Source organism: Vipera ursinii (genome assembly GCF_947247035.1).
Source record: "Vipera ursinii genome assembly, chromosome: 5".
NCBI lineage: Eukaryota > Metazoa > Chordata > Lepidosauria > Squamata > Viperidae > Vipera > Vipera ursinii.
Window position 1 is genome coordinate 67,494,627 of NC_139518.1, and position 15,818 is coordinate 67,510,444.

Genomic DNA, 15,818 nt, shown 5'->3' on the forward strand with positions numbered 1-15,818 from the left:
TTGCTCACCCGCCACTTCTGTGGCCCAGTTCCAAAGGGCTCATGGCCCACTAGTAGGCCGCAGCCCAAGGGGCTGGGACCCCTGCTATACATTTAGAAATGTGTGGCAAAGTTAGCTACCCCTTCTCAGTCAAGATATTCAGGAACATAGACACATCTTAAAATTATCAAGAGAAGAAAGTGTATTCCCTAAAGGAGAAGAAACTCTCCTTTTTTTTGTAATCACCAAATCCAGCAATCTCATTACCAATTTGTGGAAGAAAGAAAACTAGCAAGAAATTCCAGTCTTTGGAAAGGCTGCAGTGCTTCTTCTAGGTCTCCCAGACCAGCCTCCGATTCCCCTGAAATTTTTCCCTGCCCTGTCATTGACCTCTAGTCCCCTGCAACTGTTTGCCATCTTTCCAATCAAAATAAAATAAAAGACACCCTATCCGCAGGCTTAAAACAATTGGGGGGTTTGTTTATTTTAAAAGTGATTACCATTGATGCAATGCTACCAACGCCTGCTCAGATGTAAGCTTGTTATATGGACCATGAAACAAGGTGCCATATCCAAGATGGTGTTTCTAGGATAGAAGGTAATTCCATTTGTGCAGGAGGCTTTCTGGATTCACAACAGCATGTCATAGAAACTGGAAGCAGGCTTATTGAATCACAATGTAAATGCAGAACCTGTTTCATTCTGTACTTAGATTGTTCAATTTACTGTTAATTGCCTGAAACAGGAAGGGTCCAAATTAAACAGCTTTTGAGCCTCAACCTGCAGGATAGCAGTTACTTCTAGTGCCTGCCACTTCTGTTCCAATCTTAGGAAGATAGAGAAGTGCCGGAAAAACTAGCTTCAGTATTTTGTTCCAATATCTGATCAGAAAGACATCTCTCTCTTTTACCCTGTCAATCATAAACAGGCACACACATAAACATGCAAAACACATTCTGTAGGTGCAAGCATCAGAGAAGAAAGGAAAGACTAGCAAGGTCAAGATACCGACTGTAAACAAGTCATCCTCCAGCAAAATATGCATCTCATAAGCATCTGGTTATACAAGACTATCGCAGGTGGACTTTCAAATAGAACATTTCCATCTTAAGAATGCTCTACAGATTGTTGAAAGAAGATGAAGTAATAGAAAATAAAAAGAGCGGAATGTTTGTGTATCCGTTGTATCCACTGTGGTGCGAAAAGGGCTACAAAATTTCAAAATAATGTAACTATAGGTACTTCTGAATTTGCATCAGACATTGAAAAGCAAGCGTGTAAGAAAGAGGCTTGTACTGCGGGTGTCATTATGTATGTTGTCATTTTTCTGGGGCCTGTAGCAGGAACCTATGCTGTCTGTGTATGCATGTCTAAAGAGGATATAAAAAGGCTTCACGCCCGTTAAAATGCATGGCTAATTGATGCTTCTACTTTTAGGAGTTTACTCAGCATCCCCACATGTTCCTCTTCTTGTACGGTACTGTTGTTAGCCGCCCTGAATCCTTCGGGAGATAGGGCGGCATATAAGTCCCAATAATAAACAAATAAATAAACTTCTTTCCTTCCTTTCAAGTTCAAAGTGCTGAATAGCCCCACTACACACACCTTGAATTTGGCTAGTTGTCGTGACTATGCAGAATTTGTGATTATGCAAATTGTCACAACTATGCGGAATTCCATTGGTCTTTGTCAGTAATTTATAACAGGGCTTTTCAACCTTTTAGGATATGGCAACATCCAACATACAACTTGATGACCAAAAAAAAACAAAGGAAAAAAGTGATGAAGTATAGATAGTCCTCGACTTACAACAGTTCGCTTACAATGGCACTGAAAAAAGTGCCCTCCAAGCCACAGCCGAGCAAGACACCTGCCTGCCCACTCGGCGATGCTCCTCCTCCTGTCCGAGCATTTCTGTTGAGGACTGGCAGCGGGAGTGGGGTGGGGGGGCGTTTGGTTTTTATTCCCCCTCCTCTGCTGGGTGGTTGCAGCAGGTTTTGGTCACTTCACATGACCCTGGGACACTGTGACCATCATAAATATTAATCAGTTGCCAAGCATCTGAATGTAAATCACAAGACCCTGGAGATGCTGCAACATTCCAGCTGATTGGTGCTTCTTTTGGGCTCAGCAGAAGCGCCAGGATCAGTGCTGAGCTCCAGATGAAGCCTGGCGCTGATCCTGGCGCTTCCGATGAGCCCTGATAGCCCTGCAGCTCCAGCCATCTCTCTCTCAGGCTTGTGCGGTGCTACCACCGGTTCAGCTCCCCCACTATCACTTTTCTAGGATGGCCCCGTACCGCCTGCCAGGTGCCAATGTACCACAGGTGGTACCCGTACCTCTGTTTGAAAAGCCCTGATTTATAACATAGTTGTCCTACAATTAAAATATTTAATTACACTGTTTTGTGGCAATGAAGCAAACAATATAGGTCAGGGGTAGGCAACCTTGGCTCTTTTGTGACTCGTGGACTTCAACTCCCAGAATTCCTGAGCCAGCACAGTTGGCTCAGGAATTCTGGGAGTTGAAGTCCACGAGTCATAAAAGAGCCAAGGTTGCCTACCCCTGATATAGGGGATCTAGGGGTATCATCACTATCACTATGCTTCAAACAGGCATTTCCTAACTCAGTCTAGAGGCAAAGATGTAGATAATACTGGGATAATCTTTTCATATTATCTCAAATCTTTTATTAAATCCAACATAGATGTCAATTAAGACACAAATATATTACAATTTATATACTTTAATCTTCAAAAACAATACAATTGCTAGGTGAACAGCAATCAAATCCAAACCTGCCTAGTTCCCATTTTGCTTCGTATCAGATCTTTTCCAAACTTCTCTGAACAGAAGCATGAGAAAGTAGATGCGAAGTCTATTCAAATCTATTTATATACTGCTGGATAAATCAACACCACTAGCCCCATTCTTGGACTTATTTCACATATGGTTCTATGGAGGAAAAATACATTTTTCTCTCTCTGTAAAAGTGTTTTTGTGTCTGCGTATGTGCGTGTATGCGTGCGTGCGTGTGCATCACCTACATGCAGCACCTCTAAATGACTTATAAAGGAAGCCTGAATTTTTCCACTAGGGCTCGATTATTAGTTATTAATTAGACACAGAATGTCTTCTCAATCTTCCAAAAATGATAAGCAAAAAATAGATTTTTTTTTATAAACAAAACAAATCCATCACATATCTAGTTTTGTTTATATCGTACAGGTATGAACGGATTACTTAACTCAATTTTATTTTTCAGCATGATTTAAAAAAAAACTTCTCTCAATTGGATCTAATAATAAATGTAGGTAGGATTATAATGTAAACAGATTTAATTTTTTTCTTCACAGCTTAACTTTGCTGAACTAGTGATAGCATTTTTAGAAACATTTTCCAGTGCTGTTTTTTCAAATTCCTGCATAATCTTACTGCACAATGACTGAAATGTCAACGATAGTTCCATAATGTTGGGTGATATCTTAACACGCAAAAAGAGGACCTTTGTGTTGTTGTTTTTCCACTTAGTGTGAAATTATCATAAACTAGTATGTAAAGAGAAAGCAAATATACATTTTGGGAGCGATGACAAAAATTTATTTCAATTCAAGGATATCTTTTAACTGAATGTATTTAGTACATGTTTATAGTGTAGATGTTGATACATTTACATAAATGTTGTCATTTTCATTTAAAATTATTAAAAGTAAGCAATAAGGATATCTGAAGAGTCAAGTCTCCCCAATGAGAAAAACCTGCCCCACTCATGCCACCAGAACAGGCTTGCAATGGATCCCATCTGCGAAGGAATTCTAGCAGGTGGGTCAAGGAGAAGAGCCTTTTCCCCTCTGCCCCACCCCCCATGAAACAGTCTGCCACTGGGAGTGAGAATTGCCCCCTCCCTTTTGGCCTTCTGGAAGGCACTAACATTTGGCTTTGCCAGTTGACTTGAGTTGAATGTGGTTGATGGGATAAGAAGACTTCATTCCTATGCCATCCATCTCTTAATTTTGGTTTCTATGTAATACCACTGTATACAGTGGTACCTCAGTACTCATCGTTAATTGTTTCTGAGAGGCACAATGAGTAGCAAAAATGATGAGTACCAAACAAATTTTTCCCATAAGGAATAAGCGAGTCACAAGGCAGCTGACAGCAACAAGTTCTAGCTTGTGCATTGAGTATCAAACAAATGATGAGCACTGGGACTAAATTTCCATGTCAAAATGGGTTGAATACCAAATTTGATGAGTTTCAAAGCAGTTGAGTACCAAGGCACCACCATAGTTTTCAAAAAAATAATCTGCACAGATTTAATATGTTTTAATTATTTTTCTATTTGTTTTATAACCTGTGAGATACCCAGAGTCACCTTATACGGGAGATATGCAGATAGATAGATAGATAGATAGATAGATAGATAGATAGATAGATAGATAGATAGATAGACAGACAGACAGACAGACCATTTACTTCTGAGCCATAAATCATATTAGAAATGTGTCTTCTTTTCTTAAAAAGCCATTCTCCACTGAGTTGAGCTTATACAAAATCTTCTCATGTGTCAGTTTTAAATTAGGAAATTAGTGGAAGTTACTGGTGAATCACACAACACTTGGATGACTCTTCACTTCATGACTAATTACTAATGACTTACAGCTGAATATGTTAACTACACCATGAACTGGAGTGATGCAGTGTGATAGCAAATGTTCTCTCTGCATTGTTTTTTTCTGTGACAACTACTTCACAAATATATTTTCACTAATACTGAATCACTGCAGTTGTTAAATTAGTAACATGGTTGTTATGTGAAGATCACAAAAGATGATCACATGACCTCGGGACATTGTAACCATCATAGGTCAATTGCCGAGCATCTGAATTTTGATCAGATGACTGTGGAGATGCTGCAACGGTATGGAAAATTGTCATAAGACACTTTTTCAGTGCTGTTTTAACTAAACAAACTGTTGCAATTCTAGAACTACCTGTATTCTCAAAATTAATAAAGGACACATTGCTCTTATTTTGGCTTACAAAGTATAATGCATGTCAGCAAAGTATTCTAGCTTCATAGCATTTTAATCATGGAGAGGCAGGATAATTTGTCCAACTTCTTTTAAATCTCTTCTATTGTCTCTCTTAATTACTTCCATGGAAAGCAGTAGGACATAAATTATTTAGGTCAAGAAACAAAACTGTCTTCCAATAGAAGTATAATCGAAAAAATAAAAAGAATGGGAGAAAGACAGCAGACCATCTTTCAGATCCTAGTCCCTCCTCCCTCCCTCTCTTTTTTTTTTTACCCAAAATAGATGTTCAAGCACATGATGGCATGGGAACCAGTGTATTCTGCTATACCTGCAGACACCCTGAGTCTGTTCCGGCAAGGCTCCAAAGATAATAAGGAAAGACAACATCTCAGGAGCAATATTATGGGCACAACTCTACTACTGGTTTGAATATTTAATTGTAATGCTAACATCGCATGTGCAGTATAAAAGAGGCTGCTATTATGCAAAGAAATTATATTATGCAAAGAGAGCCATGGTGGCATAGTGGTTAGGATGCAGTATTACAGGCTAATTCTGCCAACTGCCAGCAGTTCAATTCTGACTGGCTCAAGGTTGACTCAGCCTTCCATCCTTCTGAGGTCAGTAAAATGAGGACCCAGATTGTTGGGGGAAATATGCTGACTCTGTAAACCGCTTAGAGAAGATTGTAAAGCATTGGGAATTGGTATATAAGTCTAAATAACATTGCTCCATCTGTATGTACTAGTACAGAGGTTCCCAACCTTTTGGGCACCAGGGACCAGTTACATGGAGAGAAGTTTTTCCATGGACCGGAGGGGGTGTTGTTTTGTGTGCTGCCTGCATCCTGTGGATGGGGCTTTCCTTGTTTGTGCGGACGGTTGCTGGCATGCTGCGGCCCGGTACTGGTCCACGGACTGGGTTGGGAACCGCTGTACTAGTAGATGCAGTGAATTATAGATAGAGACTGGGAATGATTTCTAAGACCCAACTGTATAATGCAAGTCAAAAAATTACTTCCTTCTTATCTAAATTATAGTGCAGCAAGAAACAAAACCATAAAAAATAAAGCAAGTAAAACTTGATTTTTCATATAAAAAACTATTCAGTTCTAGTTTTCCAAGTAAATTCGGGGATTCAGTTTTCTACATTCTTAAGGTATATGGGTAAGTGTTGCAGCTAGCTTTATTTAGCATAATTTAGAGGTTACACAGAAAGAAAAGAAAAGCAGTCATCATAAGCCCAAGTCTTGGAATTCTATTCTATTACTATTATTATGCAGTATTGCCTGTGATTACCAGTTGGAATTTACATTGAGCTATCCACTGTACCATCCAGCCAATGACCCCAAAATGTACATGCCTTTGATAATTATTTCCATATTAAATAAATATAAGAACATCTGATGAAACAGGCTAAAGATTTATCAAGCCCAGCTACTTGTTTCCTACATTTGCAAGTTAGATTCCTGTAGGAAACTCTTTAACAGACCATCTTTCCACAATGGGTAGTGCTGTATTACCCTGACACACCAAACTGCATGTACAACAGCATCATATATGTTTTGTTTTAAAGTAGACTTCAGACTTTTTACATTTTTTTCATTTAAATTGACATAATTTAAAAAATTACAATGCTTCACGTTTTCAAAACCAAACAACAGTTACATCGAGAAGGTGATCAACAGCTCCACTTACAGTGGAAAGTGCAGTTATTAATCAGTCATACATGGATGAAATAAAGTGTCTTGTCACTGTCCTTTATGACATGTTTGTTTATTTATTTATTTATTTGTTTGTTTGTTTGTTTGTTTGTTTATTTATATTTAAATTTATATACCGCCCTATTCCCGTAGGACTCAGGGCAGTTTACAGGGAAAATTAAAAGTTAAAATACATCATATACAATTAAAAACGATTAAAACTAAGATTAAATTAATCCCTGAACTTAACTAACTAAAACCCCATTAATTAAATAATTAAAACCTGGGCCAGACAACTCAAAAATACAAGTTTTCAAGTCCCTACGAAATGAGCGAAGGTCGGGGGCGGTCCTAAGCTGCGTGGGAAGCTGGTTCCAAAGGGCCGGCGCACCCACAGAGAACGCCCTTCCCCTGGGGATAACCCGCCGGCATTCCTTAACTGGCGGTACCCTAAGAAGGCCCTGCCTGTGGGAGCGCACAGGACAATGGGAAGTTGATGCCGGCAGCAGGTGTTCCCTTAGATAATCGGGACCCAAGCCATTTAAAGCTTTATAGGTCATTACCAGCACCTTGAATCTCACCCGGAGGGCAACCGGAAGCCAATGCAGCTCACAGAGAAGAGGTGTTACATGGGAGTATCGGGAAACTCCCATAACAACTCGCGCAGCTGCATTCTGCACCAGCTGAAGCCTCCGAGTGGTCCTCAAGGGCAGCCCCATGTAGAGAGCGTTGCAGTAGTCTAGCCGGGAGGTCACAAGCGCATGGGTGACTGTGCGTAGGGCATCTCGGTCCAGATAGGGCCGCAACTGGCGCACCAGGCAAAGCTGGTTTGTAGCTTTCCCTTTGTTTTTGGCTTGAGAACTTTGAAAATCTGCTTTTCCTTCATATGTCTATCAAATAGATGCTTCAGACACTTCAGAAACATAGTGAATGTTTCATATGTAGAAATGGTGAGCACTGTGACACATGCCTGAATCTACAGACAGACTTTTATTAGCACCTTTATCAGGCACTGACTTTAAAGGTTGCACATCATAATGGAAATAACGGCTCACACATAGCAGCCATACTAGATTCTTGAGTCACTGGCTTACAGTTTGAGACTCAACTGATTGTAAGACACTTTTACTTGCTTAATCTTTATTACTTTTGGATTAAGAGATGACTAAGATACACATTTCAAATATAGTAGAAGATTTTAAAAAAGAGAGAAGCTTGTCAAATAAAAATGTTCAAATGCAGCCTACATAATTTTTCTAAATGAACCTATGCATACAATTTGGAGTTTTAATAATAATAATAAATATAATAATAATAATAATAATAATAATAATAATAATAATAATAATTTATTATTATTATTATTATTATTATTATTATTATTATTATTATTATTATTATTATTATTATTATTTGGAAGGGACCTTGGAGGTCATCTAGTCCAACCCCCTGCTCAGGCAGGAAATACCATTTCAGGCAAATGGCTGTCCAGTCTCTTCTTAAAAACCTCCAGTGTTGGAGCATTCACCACTTCTGGAGGCAGGTTGTTCCACTGGTTAATTGTTCTAACTGTCAGGAAGTTTCTCCTTAGTTCTAGGTTGCTTCTCTCCTTGCCTAGCTTCCATCCATTGCTTCTTGTCCTGCTTTCAGGTGCTTTGGAGAATAGCCTGACTCCCTCTTCTTTGTGGTAGCCCCTGAGATATTGGAACACTCCTATCATGTCACCCCTCACCCTTCTCTTCGTTAAACTACACATACCCAATTCCAGCAACCGTTCCCTATATGTTTTAGCCTCCAGTCCCCCAATCATCTTTGCTGCTCTTCTCTGTACCCTTTCTAGAGTCTCGACAGACTCTTGCTCAAAGGATCAGAAGATAATACTGTCAAAGCCAAAAGATAACCAAGTCTGTAGGATTTCTACCAAGATCTCATACTATGGAATGTAATCCTGTGCATGTTTACTCAAAGTCCAATTATCTTTTTTATATTTATTGCCCTGTACACTGCCCTGAGTCCTTCGGGAGAAGGGCGGTATAAAACTATAATTAAATATAAAAAATATAAATATATCAGCGAATTAGGATGAAAAACACACATGCTTAAAGCAAAGGCTATTTCGTTTCTTCACTGTGTAGCACTCGATCTCTATCCAATTCCAACTGCAATGTTTCCTTACCTTGCCAAAGCTTCCTTTTCCAATTGCTCGAAGAATCTGGAAGTGATCAAAGTTCACTATAAAAACAAAACAAAACAAAATCTGTCATTTCTTCTTATTCCTCTGTCAATGTATTTTATAGAAGAATGGCAATGACATAGGAAACAGCTATTATAGAAAGTTAATTTTTTAAACAATTGTTTCATGCTCCTTATTTAACTAGCTGTGTTTGGCCCTTCTCTCTCTCATGTAATCTCTTATTGCGTATAAACGATGTGGATTTCCCTGATTTGGTCCTGCCATCCACGCTTTGAAGATAAATGCGCACTGGGGTGAAAAGGAGAAAAAAAAATGCTGTGGATGCACAGACTACCTACAGATTTAGAACTATATGATCAGAAACCTTGCATATATACAGTAGGCTGTCTTTCTTCCTTCGCCTTTAATATACATGCAGTGTATCACAAATCTTATAATGTTCACTGATTAAAATGCTTTGATATCTGCCCACAGTCAAAAGTATTCCTTTCCAGGCACGGGTCTCACGTAGAATCTTATTTAGCAAAATTTAATGCTAACTGCCCACAGTCAAAAGTATTCCTTTCTAGGCACGGGTCTCACGTAGAATCTTATTTAGCAAGATTTAATGCTAAAGAATTCCAGCCATTGAACTATTTGCTACCTAAAACCAATATATCCTAAAAGTAGGTATGAACTGCCTAACAAACTGGTAGGCCTTTTTGCAAAGGAGTTTAGTGTAAGTCATCTTTGGACAATTGAGATCTGAATCTCTTATCAATCTGGAAACGAATCAGTACAGTTTGCATCTTCCTGGAAGAAGACAAGCAAAAAGTTAAAGGAAAGAAATCATGGGCTAAAAATAAAAAGAGCTACAACAACCCATTCATTAGTTTTTACCCTGACAATTGCTCCAAATTTAGAAAGATCATTTTAACCAGAAATCATTAAGGGCCCTAAGTCCAAATTATAAGTAAGACTGGGACACCCTGCATTTAAAAGCAGATGTCTTCCTATCATGAAAATAGGAAGGCTGACATCTCTGAAATATAATACACCCCCCCACCGCCCCCCAAAAACAAGGCAGCAGGAGAAGGTTCAGCAAGGGCTATCTGAACTAAGCTGCAAAAATCCGTATGTGCTCTGGATGGTGGCAAAAAATTAGTGTTTGTATCCAGTGGTGGGATTCAGCTTGTTCGTACCAGTTCGGCAGAACCGGTGGCTAATTTTTTGTTGTCCAGGCCCGGAATGGACTTCCGGAAGCAGCATCCACACAGAGAACCGGTTGTTCGCATATTTGAATCTCATCACTGTCTGTATCCCTTCTACCTTCCATATACTGGTTTTCAAAGGGAAAAAATACCTATCATCAATATTTCAACATCTGTTTTTTGTTTGCAAAGAGGCAACAGAAGTTTTTTTTTATCAAATGCACAGCAGTCTATGTAATTATTATTACTGCTAGGAGGAAATCAACATTTTGAAAACAGGCCACTGGCATCTGTTCTTTTGATTTATGGCTCCATTTGAACTTTTGCTCCTAGCTAATACCAGAGCTATAATGGAAAATAAAGGAGGAAGGAAAATGAGTTTATATATCACTTTAATTATATTTAAAGTGGCCTGGATATGCAGACAAAGCAACTAAAAAAATGATTACTATTAGGATAATGGCCACAATATTTAAAAAGTAATCATAATGAGATGCTATATTATTAATTTATCTAGTTAAATAAAAATCTATACCAACAATATAAAAATAATTTTTCCTTCAAGAATCCTGGTAAATGTTATGAAAATCAATAAAATTAAATTAAATTTTCAATTAAACTCTGATTTTAAATGGCAAATATCTTACATCTGGATTAATCAAGATTTTCTGTATACAATATCTGAAATATTTTATATGTAACTCAAACATCATAGTACATTGTCAACGTATTATGATGAGCCATTGTTTATTTCAGTCACAGTACACTGTACAGGTCAAAGACAATCTAGAATCAGTTTTTTATGTCAATGTCCAGAATCTGAGCATTGGGGTCCACTTCAAATTTCTTGTTTTTATTTATAAGAAATTATATCTATGGTTTATCTTTCATAGCTTGGTACTGTTGGGATCTTCCACTTGAGATGTTAATAAATTTATTAAGTGTAATAAATATATTACAATTCTTGTCGTAATATATTTGCTCAGGATTGGCTTGACCTCGTAGATTCCAACAGCTCCTTCCCTATTAATATTTCAGAAATCAATGAAGACAGTCCTTTTCTACAGAACCTTCAGAACAGAGAGTGTAAATAAATGGAGACAACTATTTGATATGTAAATAAATGGAGACAACTATTTGATGTATAACTTAATCATTTACAAGCATTACAGCACTGCCCACGTCCCAGAATTGGATAGTGGACAAGATTAAGTTCAATAAACATAAGCCAATATCTGAAACAACATATACAAAGAAAGATGGCTACCCAAAGTATCAGTGACTGTCTACTGAAATTCATTTTGATAACCATGCTGTCTGGGAATTCTGGGAATTGGAGTCCACGTATCTTAAAATTGTTAAGGTTGAGAAACAGTGTTATAGAGAATACCTGGTCCGCATCCAGCAAAAAGTACTCCAAATTAGGGGAGGGAAACATTTCAGGAAAGGTATGATGTGGCTATTATTTGATGGCTTTATTCTATATCTGAGGGCTTCATAAGATGTAAGTCACTAAAAATTGTTAAATGGGTAACTTAGGATACATATAAATATACTTGTTGTAGCTTGTTCTGACAATTCCTAGTTATTCCCTTCCATTTTTAGCCATTCTTGCCACCCCATGGGTTAGAGGTTTGGGGATGGGAGTGGGTAGAGAAAAAACCCACAGATTAACTAAGGAAACATAAGCAAATCATCTGTCCTTATTCAGACAACATAGGTAGCTAAGGTAGCAATCGTTAAGACAACATTCAACAATGCTTTAAAATGGTGATCTGCTGCTGTACAGCTTACTTGCTGACTCCTATTCACACAATTGTTAAGGCAAAAGCAAACAGCACAATTCAATTTACCCACAATTGTTTAAAGTGTAAGAATTCAGAATTCCAGCTGATCATTTATATACAAGAATCTATTTTATTTCCCTCTTCTTCATCTTGTTTGATTTTCTCTCACATCTTTTTTCCCTGTGTATGTATGTGTGTGCATTCGTTCATTCATTGAGAGGTAAGGTGGGGATTTTTTCCCTATATAAAGATTCACACAATTAATTCTCTGCTAGTAGAGAATGAAGTTATTACTTTGACACTGGTCTTGTTATGATGCCTATATATCATTTTAGGAGAAAGTACAATATAGATATAAGCTCAAAGTGAATAAGGATCAGTAAGGATGGCTGCACACTAGAAAGATAAATATATGCATAAAGGCACATAATAGAGCTACCGACTGAGGACAATAAATCTTAAATTAAATCTCAAGTTAACAAGAAACTTGGCATGGAGATATACCGTATAAGAAAATCTTTGTACTTTTAAGAGAAGTTATGGGGGGGGGAATAGAAAATTGGAAATAGATTGTTGAGAAGAGACAAGATTGTTGTGGCAAGAACATTATAACAATGAATGATGCTAGTTTGAGGAACAGCCTAGAAAGTTCATTTGCTTCTATGTAAACCATTCACTATCTAGCAGATTCTAAACATATTAAAACATAGATCTCAGAATTTTCAGCCAGCATAGCCTTCAGCAGCATCCACGAGGGTTCAAAAAAATCCAGAAAGTGGCTACTATCACATGATCAAAGCTCAATAGGATCAATACTGATAATCTTGGGGACCCCTGCTTTAAAGCAATCTTCCCCAACCTGGTGAGTTGAGGAGTTACTATACTATAGCAAGTCCCCGGGTTAAGAACACCCCAGTTTAAGGACAATCTATGGTTAAGTGTGGAGCCTAATGTAGCAAAATTCGAGTTAAATACCAAAGTTCAAGTTCATTAAACAATACTAATACAACATTATATAGTAATACTGTTTTGGCTTACACAAAAATTCAACTTAAGGACAGACCTTGGGAACAGAACTCATTAAACCAGGGGCTTTCTGTATGCTGAATTGATTCCTCTCTCACTCTCTTATTATTTATAAAAATAATAATACATCTCTACAAAAGATCTGACTGTTCCAAAAGCAAAGTTGCTGGGAACCACACACATTTTTTCTTCCTTCCTTCCTTTCTCTCTTTCCTCTTTCTTTCTCTTTCTCTCTCTCTCTCACACACACACTCCCTTCCCTCCCCCTTCTTCCAATGACAAAGAATGTTGTCTTTTAATCATAGCTCAACTGTCTTATTGTTGCGCATGATTTACAACAGCCAAGATATGTGTAAGTATGGCTAGAATTTCATGGCGCACAGTCTTAACAAAATGACAGCTGTTGCCTATTCAAAATGAACCATTTTCACCCACCGGAGTGTCTTCAGTATGACATCATTTTGACAGCAACAATCCATTAAAACACAAAAAGGCATTCAACTTGACAATAATTTGCCTGAAAAAAAGTATTCTGAAAAATACAAATGAAATGGAATGCAGCTGGGTTGCATAATTACACAAACAGAACAGAAACTTGAAATAATGGGGTTACGTATCCAATGGTGTCCATCTCGAATGCAAATAACATCGCTCAACAAAATGGAATCCTGCCTTTCTTCTTCACTGAGCCTTCCTTATTATTTGTTCTAGTAACACAGGGATCATGTGAAGCAAATTTGTAGAACTGCGAGAGGATGTTTTAAGTCAGTATTTCTTAAAATATGGCCCAAGAACTCTCCCAGTAATAAGAAAGAAACAAAATCAAAATTTTGACAAAATCTAAATTATTTGACAGCCCACATCAGGTAAGAATACAGTATTAAAATCCCATCAATCATAATTTTCAATACACTAAATACTGATAATTACAACCCATACAAACCAACACTCTCTTGGGGTCTTCCATAATTTGTAAAAGTGGCAAGGGGGAAAGAAACAATTTAAGAAATAATTTTTTATACTATTCTATGATGTATTTTGTAGTTCTTTGAAAAACTATACAGGTTACTTCTTTATATTATTTGAATAGTTTGTTATCTCTTACAGAAAAGAAATGAAATATCCTCAGTGGCTGCTTTTCGGGGTGATAGGCATATCTGGAATTTTAAGGATATCATGGAAAATGCTAACAGAGCTTACTTAGCATTTCACAAAAAGGCTGCAATTTGGGAAAACGTTCTCATAGGAATCCCACTGCTTTTTTGTGTGTGCAGGTAGTCCTTGGTTTACAACCACAACTGACCCCAAAACATATGTAAGATATTTGTTAAGTGAGTTCTGCCCCACTTTACAATCTTCCTTGCCACAGTTGTTAAGTGAATCACTGCAGTTATTAACATGGTTGTTAAGTGAATCTGGCTTCCTCATTGACTTTGCTTGTCAGAAGGTTGCAAAAGGGACCCCAGAGCACTGCAACCATCTTAAATATGTCCGTTGCCAAGAGTCCGAATTTTGATCCCATGGCCATGGTGATGCTGCAAACAGTCATAAGTGAAAAATATTAACTCACTTTTCCAGTGCCGTTGTAACTTTGAACAATCACTAAATGAACTGTTGTAAATCAAGGACTACCTGTATACGTGTCCTTTTGGAAGGAGGTGAACACAACTCAAACCGAAAGGACCAATTACTAGCTTTGCTTTCTGAAAACAATTTTAGAAATATGTGGTGTTGAAAATAGAGCTTTGATTTCCCACATGCTGCCTTCCTTATTTATTTATTTATTTATTTATTTATTTATTTATTTATTTATTTATTTATTTATTTATTTATTTATTTATTGGATTTATATACCGCCCATTTCCCGAAGGACTCAGGGCAGTTTACAGGGCAATTAAAACAATACAATATACAAAGTCAAAATAGAATTAAATTAAATAGCCCCGAAAATTAAAAACTAAAAACCTAAACCCTCAGTCCAGGCCAGCAAGCTCGAATAGCCAGGTTTTTAGGTCCCGGCGAAATGAGCGAAGGTCGGGGGCCATCCGGAGTTCCACAGGCAGCTGCTTCCAAAGGGCAGGCGCGCCCACCGAGAATGCCCTCCCCCTGGGGACCGCCAGCCGGCAGTCCCTGACCGGCGGCACCCTGAGGAGGCCCTCCCTGTGGGAGCGCACAGGACGATGGGAAGTTGATGCTGGCAGCAGGTACTCCCGAAGATAATCCGGACCCATGCCATTAAGGGCTGTATAGGTCATCACCAACACCTTGAATCTCTTAATTTAATTAAAGGGACAAGGTAATTTTTAGAAAGGCAGTTGAGACAGGGGGACTAAGCTTGGCTTTGGCACCACCCACTGCTATCATTCATTTCCAACATAGTTGTTCAATTGCTGTTAGTTTATCCATATTTACATTCACTGCATCAACAAAAACATTCAACTATGCAGGCTTTCTGTTCACAAGCATTTGGCCCCTATCATGCTTGCTTCCCATTTCTCAGAATATAAAGACTCAGGACTTTTGATTTTCTGTATATTTCATTCTACGTAAGGCAGTCTAGCTGGAAAAAGTTTGTGACATCACCATGAGAACATGTATTTTTGTGTAGTGTACATGTATTTTTGTGTACTGTACATTAATTAAATTTAGGAGAGAGAGATTCCTTGCTGTGCTGATTAAACTGATGAGGATTTTCCTAGAAGATAGCAGAATTTGCTTATTCATAGTAAACACGAACAGAAAATGTATTGAAAGCTCTGAAATATGGAGGAAAAATGAAATGAACCAAGCAACTACTTTGTAGTCACGACATGTCACACATATTTTCAGATGAGTGGCAATTTCATATCTCAGTGCTCTTAGAAATCCTGGATGGAGACCGTTTAGACCCAGTAATTTGTT

General features: G+C 38.0%; 1 protein-coding gene across 1 annotated transcript in view; it reads right to left on the reverse strand.

The window, feature by feature from the left end:
* The window catches only part of STK32C (serine/threonine kinase 32C), a gene marked incomplete at both ends in the record, with an annotated part of 203,012 nt that overhangs the window by 74,171 nt on the left and 113,023 nt on the right, over window positions 1-15,818 (reverse strand). The window contains one exon of the mRNA XM_083364766.1: window positions 8,897-8,952. Within this exon, the coding sequence (XP_083220892.1) occupies window positions 8,897-8,952 (56 nt within the window). The remainder of the gene's footprint in view (window positions 1-8,896; window positions 8,953-15,818) is intronic.